Source organism: Sorex araneus, chromosome X (genome assembly GCF_027595985.1).
Source record: "Sorex araneus isolate mSorAra2 chromosome X, mSorAra2.pri, whole genome shotgun sequence".
Taxonomy (NCBI): Eukaryota; Metazoa; Chordata; class Mammalia; order Eulipotyphla; family Soricidae; genus Sorex; species Sorex araneus.
The window spans coordinates 163,272,099-163,285,097 of NC_073313.1; the positions used below are offsets into that span (position 1 = coordinate 163,272,099).

The following is a 12,999-nucleotide window of genomic DNA, read 5'->3' on the forward strand; positions in this document are numbered from 1 at the left end:
TCCTTCTCCTTCTCCTTCTCCTTCTCCTTCTCCTTCTCCTTCTCCTTCTCCTTCTCCTTCTCCTTCTCCTTCTCCTTCTCCTTCTCCTTCTCCTTCTCCTTCTCCTTCTCCTTCTCCTTCTCCTTCTCCTTCTCCTTCTCCTTCTCCTCCCCTCCTCCTCCTCCTCCTCCTCCTCCTCCTCCTCCTCCTCCTCCTCCTCCTCCTTCTTCTTCTTCTTCTTCTTCTTCTTCTTCTTCTTCTCTTCTTCTTCTTCTTCTTCTTCTTCTTCTTCTTCTTCTTCTTCTTCTTCTTCTCCTTCTTCTTCTTCTCCTCCTCCTCTTCCTCTTCTCTTCCCCTCCCTCTCTCCTCCCCTCTCTCTTTCTCTCTCTCTCCCCCCCATTTGGGCATTGGGTTTGCAATATTGATACTGAAAGGTTATCAAGAATATCCCTTGCCTACTTTTAACCCTCAGATCTTGTCCAGCGTGATCATTCCCAGCTGTTATTGTCATAGCGGTCTCTTCTCTATCTTACCCACCCTTGGCCCAACACACACTTGTGGTCACTTCCCACCGTGGACCAGTCCTCCTAATCCCTGTTTACCCTGTCCATAGATATTATTCTTCTAATATATATATATTATATATAATATATATATTATTCTTCTAATATATATATATGTATATATATATATACACACACACACACACACACACATATATATGTCACTGTCACTGTCATTGTCATCCCATGCTCATCGATTTGCTCGAGCGGGCACCAGTCACGTCTCCATGGTGAGACTTGTTGTGACTGTTTTTGGCACATCGAATACGCCACGGGGAGTTTGCCAGGCTCTGCGTGCAGGCGAGATCCTCTCGGTAGCTTGCCGGGCTCTCCAATGGGGGGCGGAGGAATTGAACCTGGGTCGGCCGCATTCAAGGCAAACGTCCTACTGCTGTGCTATCACTCCATATTATATACCACAAATGAGTGCAGTCATTCTATATCTGTCCCTTTCCTTCTGACTCATTAACGTGAGAGAATTTTAAACAAAGTAAAAAGTTATAAAACTTCAGTCTCTGTCTCACAGTATGTTCTTGTTTTGATTTTCTCAGCACTTGGTGAGATTACTAAAGTTTCTGGTGTCCAAGAAAGACAGATGAATAATAATCTAGTCATGGTTCACCTAGTGATGGCAGTCAGGTGGGGATATTCAGGCCGTACCAGTCAATAAAATATCAGAATGAGAAGGCTAACGGCCAGGTGTCAAGGGCAGACAAAGGAGGAAAAGACTTCTTAGTGTTTGTGGAATACCTGAATGAATTTTTACTGCGCGGCAATTAGAAAGCTTAATTTTGAATGTATATTCCAATTTTGTGTCATTTAATTCAAGAAGACATAATTGAGCACAAAGAACTTGAAATAGAAGTATCTCTGGTGCTGCAAGGATTTGTAGATTATTTTAAAAATTGATTAAAAATACTCCATTGGGGGACTGGAGCGATAACACAGCAGATAGGGAGTTTGCCTTGCACACTGCCGACCCGGGTTCGATTCCCAGCATCCCATATAGTCCCCCGAGTACCACCAGGAGGAATTCCTGAGTGCATGATCCAGAAATAACCCATGAGCATTGCCAGGTGTGACCCAAAAAGCTAAAAATAAATAAATAAACATAAATATTACATATAAATATAATATATAAATTTATGTAAATATATAATATAAATGTATATTCATATGTTATATGATGTGATATATAAATATATTATAAATATAATAAATATAAGTATAAATAAATATAAATATATAGATATATAAATTATATATATATATATATATATATATATACTCCATTGGGCTACACTAGCATGCGACAGGGACTAATGGAGACATTACTGGTGCCCACTCGAGCAAATTGGTGAGCAACAGGATGACAAGTGATACAAGTGATTAAAAATACCCTATAAAAGCAACCAGTTGGGGTTGGGGCCAGAGAGATAGTAAGGCTCTTCCCTTGCATGCAGATGACTTAGGTTTGAACCCCAGGACTGCAAATGGTGTGTCCCCGAGGACTGTGGAGTGTAGCCCAGAAGCCAAACCAAAACAAAAATCAAAGCAAACCCCACAACCAATGAGTTCTATACATGGTCAAAGTTAATAAAAACATAAAAGGTAACTAATAGTGAAAATAGGCTTTCCTATCAGGCATTCGTTGTTTTAAGCATTCTTCAAAGTTGTGTGGGTAACACTCAGAATGCTAAAGTAACTGCATTGTACAGATGCTACCGAGATTACAACGGAGAGAGTGTGGTTTGTACAAAATGGATAGTAAGTACAGAACTGTTTTTGTTTCTTTGTTATTTTGGCCAGGAATCCAGCTCCGAGCCTCTTCATACATGCCAAGTATACCTTCTACATTCTGGAGCTCTTAAAAAATGGTTTAAAGGGCTATTTTGATAAAAATTCTTAATTAAATCCTAATTACCAGTTTAATAGGTCGCGCAAATGTAAAAATACACCCTTCTCTGGATGTTAACAATAGCGTGGAGTTGTTACTCCGCCTCCTTCTAATGTTCTGTCTAGTTGTTGACAGCTCAGAAATTGTTTCATGAAAGATAATAATCTAAGGACATCCATCTAATCCCATCTTCCTTGGGCGTGCAGGGTTTAGCAGCACCCTCCAATATGAATTTCTAAGACTTTCATGTGTCCCAGTTGAATCTTTATTTTGAAACATTGAATGGTCAGCGACCCTGGGAAGGCGGGCATATCCAAATATGCCATAGATGCATATGGAAAGTATATATGGGGTCTAAAAGTAACTCCAGGTCACTGTCTTAGAGAGTCATCTCTGGCTCTGAGCTGGATGCAGAGGCTCTCTGGAAAGTAAAGGCTGTCCCTGTGGGCCACAGTGCCTCTTAGTCTGCTGGTCCCCAAAGAGTGTGTCTCCACAGCTCAGAAGCCAGCCTCCCATGCTGGGGGAAAAGGCAGCTCAGATAGAGAAGGGACCACCAAGTAAAGGGTGCTAGGAGGGCCCGCTCGGGATGGGAGATGCGGGCTGAGAGTAGACTATAGACTGAACACGATGGCCACTCAATACCTCTACTGCAAACCACAACACCCAAAAGGTGTTGTGAGAGCAAAAAGGAATGCCCTGCCACAGAGGCGGGCTGGGGTGGGGGGGACGGGGTGGGGGTGGCGGGAGGGATGCTGGGACCATGGGTGGTGGAGAATGGGCACTGGTGGAGGGATGAGCACTCGATCATTGTATGACTAAAATGCAAGCACAGAAGTTTGTAAGTCTGTAACTGTACCTCACGGTGATTCACGAATAAAAAATTAAAAATTAAAAGTGTGTCCATCTCTAACAGCAGTTCTCACTTCAGTCTGGGCACTGAATTCAGGAGCAGGAAACCATCACGGATGTTGACTGGTCCATCGATGCACTTCTGTCCCCTCTATCTTCTGTCCTAACCCTCATTGTGGCTGTTTTCCTGGGAGACTGCCATTTAGTCGAAGCCAGAATTCAGAATTCAGCTTACGTGTTTTATCTTTGTATCAGACTTTGGATCTGAGATGCTTGACTGTGTGTGTGTGTGTGTGTGTGTGTGTGTGTGTGTGTGTGTGTGTGTGTGTGGTGGCGGCAGCCGGGAAACATCTTGCTCTCAATAGGATTTAGTTAACATTTGTTTCCTTTGCTCTTGTATTACTGCACCGATGCTAAGACAGTCCCCTTCGCATCCAGGGGATAAAGACCGAGATGATTCGACCTTTTTTTGTGTTACAGTTTTAGCTCATGATCTTAATAGCCGGTTTAAAACTAGAATGCACTTTCAGATTTTCTCCTTTCATCTCATCCTCTTTGAATTTTTGGCAAACATCAAGGCAGATAAATCAGACCCACCACTGCAAACCCATCTGCTTTCAGGGACATGTAAGCCAGCCGGTTTGTGATGTTTTACTGTAGCTGTAGCTCCAACATAGGACCAAAGAGAGAGATCCCTGTGGAGTCAGAATAGAAAGCAAACTCTAAGGTCAGGTTCTTCCTGTAAGCTCTGAATAATATGCTAATTGGTTAGTCTTGGTAAACATACACATTTTTAATGGCATTAGCAAATTAGCATAGCACTCATGGAGCGGAAATGATTTAATGGTAGATGAAAATAAAATTGTGCTTTGGATTTGGCAATAGGAATTAATAAGTAAAGGCGACATCACAGTGGTGGGAAAATGTAGCAAATCAAGTGACAGTGAAGATGTTGCTTTATCGGGACATTATTCTACACTTCATCTGGTACTAAGGTCACGTTTGAAATAGCTACCTTCACACAAATATCTGTGCAGTTGTTGACAGCCCAGAAATTGTTTTATGAAAGATAATAAACTAAGGACATCCAATCCCATCTTCCTAATTCCTGGTGATATTTGAGTGCTGTAAGCATTTCTTTCTCAGAATAAGCAAGTATCACTGTATCACTGTCACTGTTGTCCCATTGCTCATTGATTTGCTCGAGCGGGCACCAGTAATGCCTCCATTGTGAGACTTGTGACTATTTTTGGCATATCAAATACGCCACGGGTAGCTTGCCAGGCTCTGCCGTGCGGGAGGGATACTCTCGGTAGCTTGTCGGGCTCTTCGAGAGGGACAGAGGAATTCAACCACAGGGGCTAGAGGGCTGGAGTGATAGCACAGCAGGTAGGGCGTTTGCCTTGCACACGGCCAACCTGGGTTTGATTCCTCCGTCCCTCTCGGAGAGCCCGGCAAGCTACCGAGAGTATCCCTCCCGCACGGCAGAGCCTGGCAAGCTACCCGTGGCGTATTTGATATGCCAAAAACAGTAACAATAAGTCTCACAATGAGAGATGTTACTGGTGCCCACTCGAACAAATCTATGAGCAACAGGAATTTGATAGATCCTTAATAAAAATTTAGAATGCTTATTACTCCATTGTTGAAGGGCGGGACTTCAAACCTCTGCATCCCCGTACTAGAGAAAAGCACAAAGCTTAATGCTACACTATACTTAATTTTCTAGAGTTTACTACAGTTTAAGGGCTAAAAATAAGTTTGTATAATCAAAAATTTGAAACAAATCTGTTTCATTAATATGCTTAGTTTTACTAATATAAGGATATTATCTTTATGCTACTTAATGTGCCATAAATTAACAATCATGAACTTGAGGATATTTATTTTGAAACACAGTAAGAGTAAAAGTATTTCATAATAATTTAATAACGTTAAATAAGCAAGTAAGCAATATTTTTTTCTTCAAGAGGGAATTAGGAGAATTAAGAACACAATCATAGTATATTCATTATACTGAAAGGGCAACTCATATGATGCTTTTATTAAAAGCCTACATATTGAATGCAGTCAACATAACCCAAAGTTAATCAAGCTGCTTCTCCATACCTGTAAGGGTTGATTTTTAACTGATTTCCAGCGAGCTTCGTCTATATGCCTCTGTTGGGACTTGGATTTTATTTATAGGCGCTCGTTATCTTTTTATAAGTTGTCTTTTGATTTAGTGCCTTGTAACTTAAAATTCAGGACCTCTCTGTCATGGTGGGGGTGTCATAAAACGCTTTAAGAATTTTCCCCCAGTCTTCCGCTTCTTGGCTGTGTTTTTATTTGAGTCTGCTTGTGGGGGGGGGGGTAGAATGGGGGTGACCTCAAGGACACTGCCTGCCAGTTCGCCACTAGCAGGTGGTGATTCAGAGAGAGGCCAGCAGCAGTGATAATGGCATTTGTCATCCCCACAGTCACAACTTCAACACTTTCCTGAGTCCCTGAAGCTTAATTCTAAAGTGATGATGGGAAAAGTGCTGCTTCAGTAAGTTTAGCTTCTGTTTTACCTGTCTCTTTTTCCTTCCTTCAAGATTTATTTCTGTGCTCTGTTGCTTTTCGCCCAGATATTTATATAGCTGGGACCAGTGTATAGATATGATACCACTTTATCCGAATGTTTGCTTTTTCTCTTATTCATGGTTTAGTAAAAATAAGGATAATTTAGAATATGTAATAGGAAAAATTACAGACAGGATGTATGTACACTGGCACACCGTTATACCAAAAGCTACAGGGGGGTTGGTTTCATGATCATAATGTTCATGATAACCAAAGAAAAATATGGTTTTTAAAAATTCAAATACAACATTCAGAACTAAAATATCTCTTCACCAAAAATTTTAAGCAGTGAAGTGTGTTTTTTTTTTTTTTTTTTTTTTTTTTTTTTTTTGCTTTTTGGGTCACACCCAGCGATACTCCTGGCTTTGCACTCAGGAATTGCTCCTGGCAGTGCTTGGGGGACCATATGGGATGCCAGGGATCGAACCCGTTTCGGCCGCATGCAAGGCAAATGCCCTCCCCACTGTGCTATTGCTCCGGCCCCTGAAGTGTGATTCTTAAAGGGAGAATGGCAATGATTTTTTAATATATTTCCTTAAAGAGTATTCCATTTTAGGGACTGTAGCTACGGTACATTGGGTAGGACGCTTTCCTTGCATGTGGACTACCTGGGATTCGATCCCTGGCATCCTATATATCCTGAGCACCGCCAGGAGTGATTTGTGACGGCAGAGCCAGAAGTAACCCCGAGCATCACCACGTGTGGCACAGAAACCGAAATCCAAACCAAATAAATAGAGTGTACTATTGTACTGTGAAGGTGGCAGACTCTTTGTACATTTTTGTTCTATATAATATGAATCCGATATTACAATCAAGACTTATGAGTGAGGAAACAGATTTATTGAGATTAAAGAACTTGTCTTTATTAGATCATTTAGATAATTATTTAGATCTTGAGAGAGAGAGAGAGAGAGAGAGAGAACTGCCTGTCAGAGACAGGTTGGGGGTGTAGGTGGGAGGGAAACGGGGGACATTGGTGGTGGGAAATTGTACACTGGTGAAGTGATGGGTGTTGAAACATTGTATGACTGAAACCAATTATGAGCAACTTTGTAACTGTGTATCTCACTGTGATTTAATTTATCGCAAATCACAATATCCCGTTAATCACCGATTTCTTGGGCGGGCTCAGTAACATCTTATTTCGTCCTTTCCCTGAGATCTTAGAAGTCTCTCTCGACTTGGCTCTCCTAACGATGTTGCACTGGGGGCTCTTCAGGGTCAGGGGAATGAGATCCAGCTTGTTACTGGATTTAGCATATGAATACACCATGGGAAGCTTGCAAGGCTGTCCCATGTGGGCAGGAAACTCAGAAGATTGCCAGTTTCTCCAAAGGGAGAAGTAGGCTAAAGGTATCACACAGCCGCACTGGTGAAGGGATGGTTGTTTCAGCATTGTATAACTGAGACCTAAGCCTGAAAGCATTGTAATCTTTAACACGGTGATTTAATAAAATAAAATTTTTATTTAAAAAAAAAAAGGTATCACACAGCCGCAAGACGACCGCGCACTTCTGAGAGCTTGCTTTTAAGTCTCTCTCTGGATTTTGGATTTAATTTATACATATGTAAATTAAAAAAAAACTGATCCAGCGCCTATAGGTATTCTATGGAGTAGCAGTAAAGAGAGTCAGGGAGTTTGTCTTGCCCAGAAACCACTAACCTGCCTTATTATACTGAAAATTAGAATGGAGGAAGTATCTTCTGCGAAGGAAATCATGAGTCACTGGATACGGGGAACGTAGATGCCCGTTAGGAGTGACTCCCTTCCGCCTCGTCTTATTCTGAGCATGACTGGCCAGAGCTGGCAGCATGCTGCTTAACTTGGAACTTGGGGAAACTTCCAAGAAAACAAACTCATGTTAGATTTTGGTCATATTGTGATGGGTTTTTCGCTATGTTAAAAAGTTATATCTATTTCTATAAGTCCTGGAAATTTTTTTTTCTTTTTGGGTCATACCCAGCGATGCTCAGGGGTTACCCCTGGCTTTGCGCTCAGGAATTACTCCTGGCGGTGCTCGGGGGACCCTATGGGACGCTGGGAATCGAACCTGGGTTGGCCACATGCAAGGCAAACGCCCTCCCCGCTGTGCTATTGCTCCAACCCCTGCAAATTTTTTAAAGCTGAAAAAAACTGTTCCTATGAAATCTTATAACTCTAGAAGAATAGGTAGATGGTTTATTATTTTCTCTTTCTTGTTCTCCATTAATTTTGCTTCTTATTAAAGTTGACAGCTATAATTGGAATGTCTGAGGATAAAAGCATTAGTATTGAAGAGAAAAGTTATCTTTACACAAGCCATTAGGTTTGGTGGCCCTCTACTTCAAAGGTTTGTTGGGTCAGCAAGTGATGGAATAAATTTGGAGAACTGGAGAGATAATACAGTGGGGAGGGTGTTTGCCTTGCATGCGGCCCACCCGTGTTTGACCCCCAATATCCTGTGTGGTCCCTGAGCACCACCAGGAGTGATTCCTGAGTGCAGAGCCAGGAGTAAGCCCTGAGTGATACCCAGTGTGGTCCCAACCCCTCCCCACCCAAAAAAGAATTTGGAGTATTGGTTATGGATTCCTAAAATATATTCTGTTCTATTATCAAGAGTTTGAGTAATTGGGAGGTGGTTAATACCCGCTTCGGTTTAGAAAACACAATGTTTTATCTATTCACAATATTCTGTTTTAAGAATCTAGGGTACCTACTTCTTGGGGCTGGAGCAATAGCACAGCGGGTAGGGCGTTTGCCTTGCATGCGGCCGACCCGGGTTCGATTCCCAGCATCCCATATGGTCCCCTGAGCACCGCCAGGGGTGATTCCTGAGTGTAGAGCCAGGAATAACCCCTGTGCATTGCCGGGTGTGACCCAAAAACCAAAAAAAAAAAAAGAATCTAGGGTACCTACTTCTTGACAATCTCTTCTATCGAAAGAGAAAAGTTATCTTTACACAAGCCATTGGGTTTGGTGGACATTAGGTTTGATCAGTAAATGCTGTAGCAAGATCCTTTTAGTTTATAAATAGACAGGAGTTCCCAAAATTATTCTCTTGTAACTGAGAGCAATATGCAAAAAAGAAAACTCTAGAAAACCAAACATATGGAAGACATTTCAGTTGCATTGTGGTATATGGAAACTGAACTTTCCATATAGTAGTAATAATGTATCAAATAAAGGTGTCAAAGTATAATTATATATTACATATATACTACAAATTTGTATGTTATAAGCCATTGTTTTGTTTTTTTTGTTTTTTTTTATTTTTTTAATTTTTTTTTTCTTTTTGGGTCACACCTGGTGATGCTCAGGGGTTACTCCTGGCTCTGCACTCAGGAATTACCCCTGGTGGTGCTCCGGGTTACCATATGGCATGCTGGGAATCGAACCCAGGTCGGCCATGTGCATGGCAAACGCCCTACCCACTGTGCTATCGCTCCAGCCCCCCATTGTTTTTTTTTTATATAAGCCATTGTTGAAGATTTTTTATAATCGAGGAGAAAAAAGCATGAGTACACAAAACTCATATAAAGGAAATTCTAGCTAGGAAATGTTTGTGGCTTTTTGTATTTTGCCCTTAAAAAATGACATAAGATTCAGTATCATGCAAATTTGCTTTCTAGTAATTTTCTATCAATTTTCCCTTCTCAGAATCAGACTGTATCATTTAAACACAGAGCTGTGCCAAGTGAGTAGGCAGTTTCTAGGGCTAGAGTCCAATGATTTCTCTCTCTTAGCATATAAAGTGCAAAAAGACCGGTCCTGTGATCCTCTCTGCATTTGCTTGTCCTGAAATAGTTCAGCGGTGGCATTAATGATAGGCTCACTCGTCATCTTTGCAAATCATTGTAAAGTAGAAACTTATGGTTTGGAAAGAGAACCCTTATTTGTCGGGGAAATTCTGGACTGTGAAAAACTTGCTTCTTCCTGGGCCCAGATTCTCATTACCTAGAGTCCATGCCAGACAGATCAGGTAAGATTTCATAATACCGCTTCATGCATGACCTTATGTTGACTCTTGTCATCATGCCTCAACTTTCAGTGTCGTAAGAACCTGCATTTATGGGCTGAAAGCAATAGCACAGCAGGTAGGGCTTTTGCTTTGCACACGGCCAACCCAGGTTCGATTCCCAGCATCCCATATGGGCCCCTGAGCATCGCCAGGAGTAACTGCATTCCTGAGTGCAGAGCCAGGAGTAACCCCTGTGCATTGCGGGATGTGACCCAAAAAGAAAAAAAAAAAAAAAGAACCTGCATTTACCTTGATATATATAAATGCCCTCTCTATAGAGGTAGCACACAGCGGGTAGGGCGTTTGCTTTGCATGAGGCCGACCCGGGTTCGATTCCTCCATCCCTCTCGGAGAGAACTCAAGCAGGGTACTCTCAGTAGCTTGCAGTGATACAGTGATACCCTGGTAGAGAGTGCTGTAACTTTTCAAAGTCCGGTTTTAATTCAGCTTTAGCATTCCATTCCCGAAATCCACCAGTTTCCAGAGGCCAAGTTGTAACCTATTTGGTGTTTACTTGCAAATTTGGGACTTCTGAGTTTGGGTCCTTCCTCTACAAATATAGGATTTAATTACCACCCAGCATGAAATAATAGTAGCTAAAATGGAAAAGGCTTTAAGAGAAGGCGCTCATCAGATCCTTAATTCCCTTTATATTCCTTAGCTAGAGAGAAAGGGAATTAGAGATCATTGACCTGACTCACATAGTAAAACCTTTTTTATCCTTCCTGGATTTAGCTGACAGACCGACTTTGTTACAAAAATTTCATGAAGACGACATTGAACAATACTTTAGTCTTTAATGCTACTTTTAATTATACAAAAACCCGCTTCCACCTGGATTACTACAAGTAATTCCATCCTATTGACATTTAAATAGATAAAACAAACAGCATTTTATTCCTATAAATAAGCAGCATTTACAGGAATAAAATAAAAACCAGGTGGATGACTAATCATTTTTAATAAGAATTAGAACTTTCCTCATTTTGGAGCTTTTGGATTCTGAATTTGAAGGGGAAAAAATTTCTAGATTGATCTTTAAAGCATATGTCAACCTAATACAGTCATTTGGGAATTTTTCTTTTCTTTTCTTTTCTTTTCTTTTCTTTTCTTTTCTTTTCTTTTCTTTTCTTTTCTTTTCTTTTCTTTTCTTTTCTTTTCTTTATTTTCTTTAATTTTTATTTTCCGAGTGAGGTGGGTAATCTAGCAGTGGAGGAAGATCGAAACTCTTTGCTTTTAAAACTACTGTGGTCTAATTTACATAATTTGTAGTATTGGGTGGGTGTGGAGAAACTTGAATTTTCCCATTGCTTAGATTATATATTGGCACAACTCTGGGGTTAAAGTATATTTTTTTAATAAAAAATGGAAATGCAGGGGCTGGAGTGATAGCACAGCGGGTAGGGCGTTTGCCTTGCATGAGACCAACCTGGGTTTGATTCCTCCGTCCCTCTCCGAGAGTCCAGCGGGTAGGGAGTTTGCCTTGCACGAGGCCGACCCAGGTTCGATTCCCAGCATCCCATAGGGTCCCCTGAGCATTGCCAGTAGTAACTGCATTCCCTTGAGTACAGAGCCAGGAGTGACCCCTGTGCATTACCGGGTGTGACTCAAAAAGACAATAATAATAATAATAATAATAATAATAATAATAATAATAATAATAATTTAATGCCTCCTATCTGATTCTTCCTGAAGGAGAAAGAAATGACACCTTCAATATACCCATGTGTGGCTGTACCTCGCTATTTTATTTTTTTTATTTATTATTATTATTATTATTATTATTATTTTGCTTTTTGGGTCACACCCAGCGATGCTCAGGGGTTACTCCTGGCTTTGCACTCAGGAATTACTCCTGGCGGTGCTTGGGGGACCCTATGGGATGCCAGGGATCGAACCCAGGTCGGCCACGTGCAAGGCAAACGCCCTCCCCGCTGTGCTATCGCTCCGGCCCCCCTCGCTATTTTAATAGCTGCTCTGGGAAATGTATTGATCAGGAACATTCTGTCAGTTACTCCCTCAAGTGAAATGATCTAATTTGCTCTGTTTGCGCCTTAGAAAGCAAAGAGCAGAGCCGTGCATGTACAACTTCTGCCCCTCTTCTCCGCTTTCAGTGTAAATGCCTGCCACTCTAGCCAGCTGCCTGGAAGGATGCCAAGGAAACATGGTAGCATTCTCTCGAGAGTTTGGAATTGGAGAGAAGGAGCTATATCTGATGCCATTGGAATACTTTTAATTATTTGTATCTGTGTTTGTGTGATCAGGGTGGATCTCAGGCCTTATGCCTGCAAGATATGTGCTCTGTGGCTGAGGCACATGTATTTTTTTTGTGTGTGTATTTTTTTAATAGTAAAAAGAAACTGTCTGTTAATGGCCAGGTCTCTTTTGGTTCTCTTTTAGGACTCAGCCCAGGAGAGCGTCATTACTAGAGATATTCATCGCACGTTTCCTGCACACGATTACTTTAAGGATACTGAAGGGGATGGCCAGGAATCACTCTACAAGATATGCAAGGTCAGTCCCCACCTCATTTTTTTTTTTTCCAATGAATTTTACAGACCTGTATTTTCGTTTTTTCTTTTTGGGTCACACCCGGCTGTACGCAGGGGTTATTCCTGGCTCATGCACTCAGGAATTGCTCCTGGTGGTGCTGGGGGACCCTATGGGATGCTGGGAATTGAACCCGAGTTGGCAACATGCAAGGCAAATGCCCTCCCCGCTGTGCTAGTGCTCCAGCCCCCAGACCTGTATGTTTGGAACCCGTCTTAGTACTTTTGGAAGTTTTTGCTTCTGTCTTTATTTCTTATTTGCACTGTGCCATGCTCTGCTTCAGCATGTCTGCAGTTTCCAGTCCTACAGGGAACTTTCGTTGACTGTGTGCTCTGGGTGTCCATGCAAGGAGGGATGTTACTGCCTGTTTGACTCTGCCATCAAGGGGCAGGGACAGAAGGCTCTCGGGGGCTGTGTAGCAAAGGCTCTGAGGCGTCTGATGACTTTCCCAAATGGCGAGCGCCTCAGTGTTGACATAAGAGGAAGCAGCAGTGTGCCACTAGTTAGAACCTTCCAGAAAGTTCTGTAATCTTTTTTTTTTCTTTGTGGGTCACAC

The 12,999-nt window shown here is 41.7% G+C and overlaps 1 protein-coding gene across 2 annotated transcripts in view; it reads left to right on the forward strand.

The window, feature by feature from the left end:
- The window catches only part of RABGAP1L (RAB GTPase activating protein 1 like), a 401,062-nt gene that overhangs the window by 198,600 nt on the left and 189,463 nt on the right, over nt 1–12,999 (forward strand). For both annotated transcript variants that reach the window (XM_055120168.1, XM_055120167.1), the window contains exon 14: nt 12,294–12,407. In XM_055120168.1, coding sequence (XP_054976143.1) covers nt 12,294–12,407 — 114 coding nt within the window. The remainder of the gene's footprint in view (nt 1–12,293; nt 12,408–12,999) is intronic.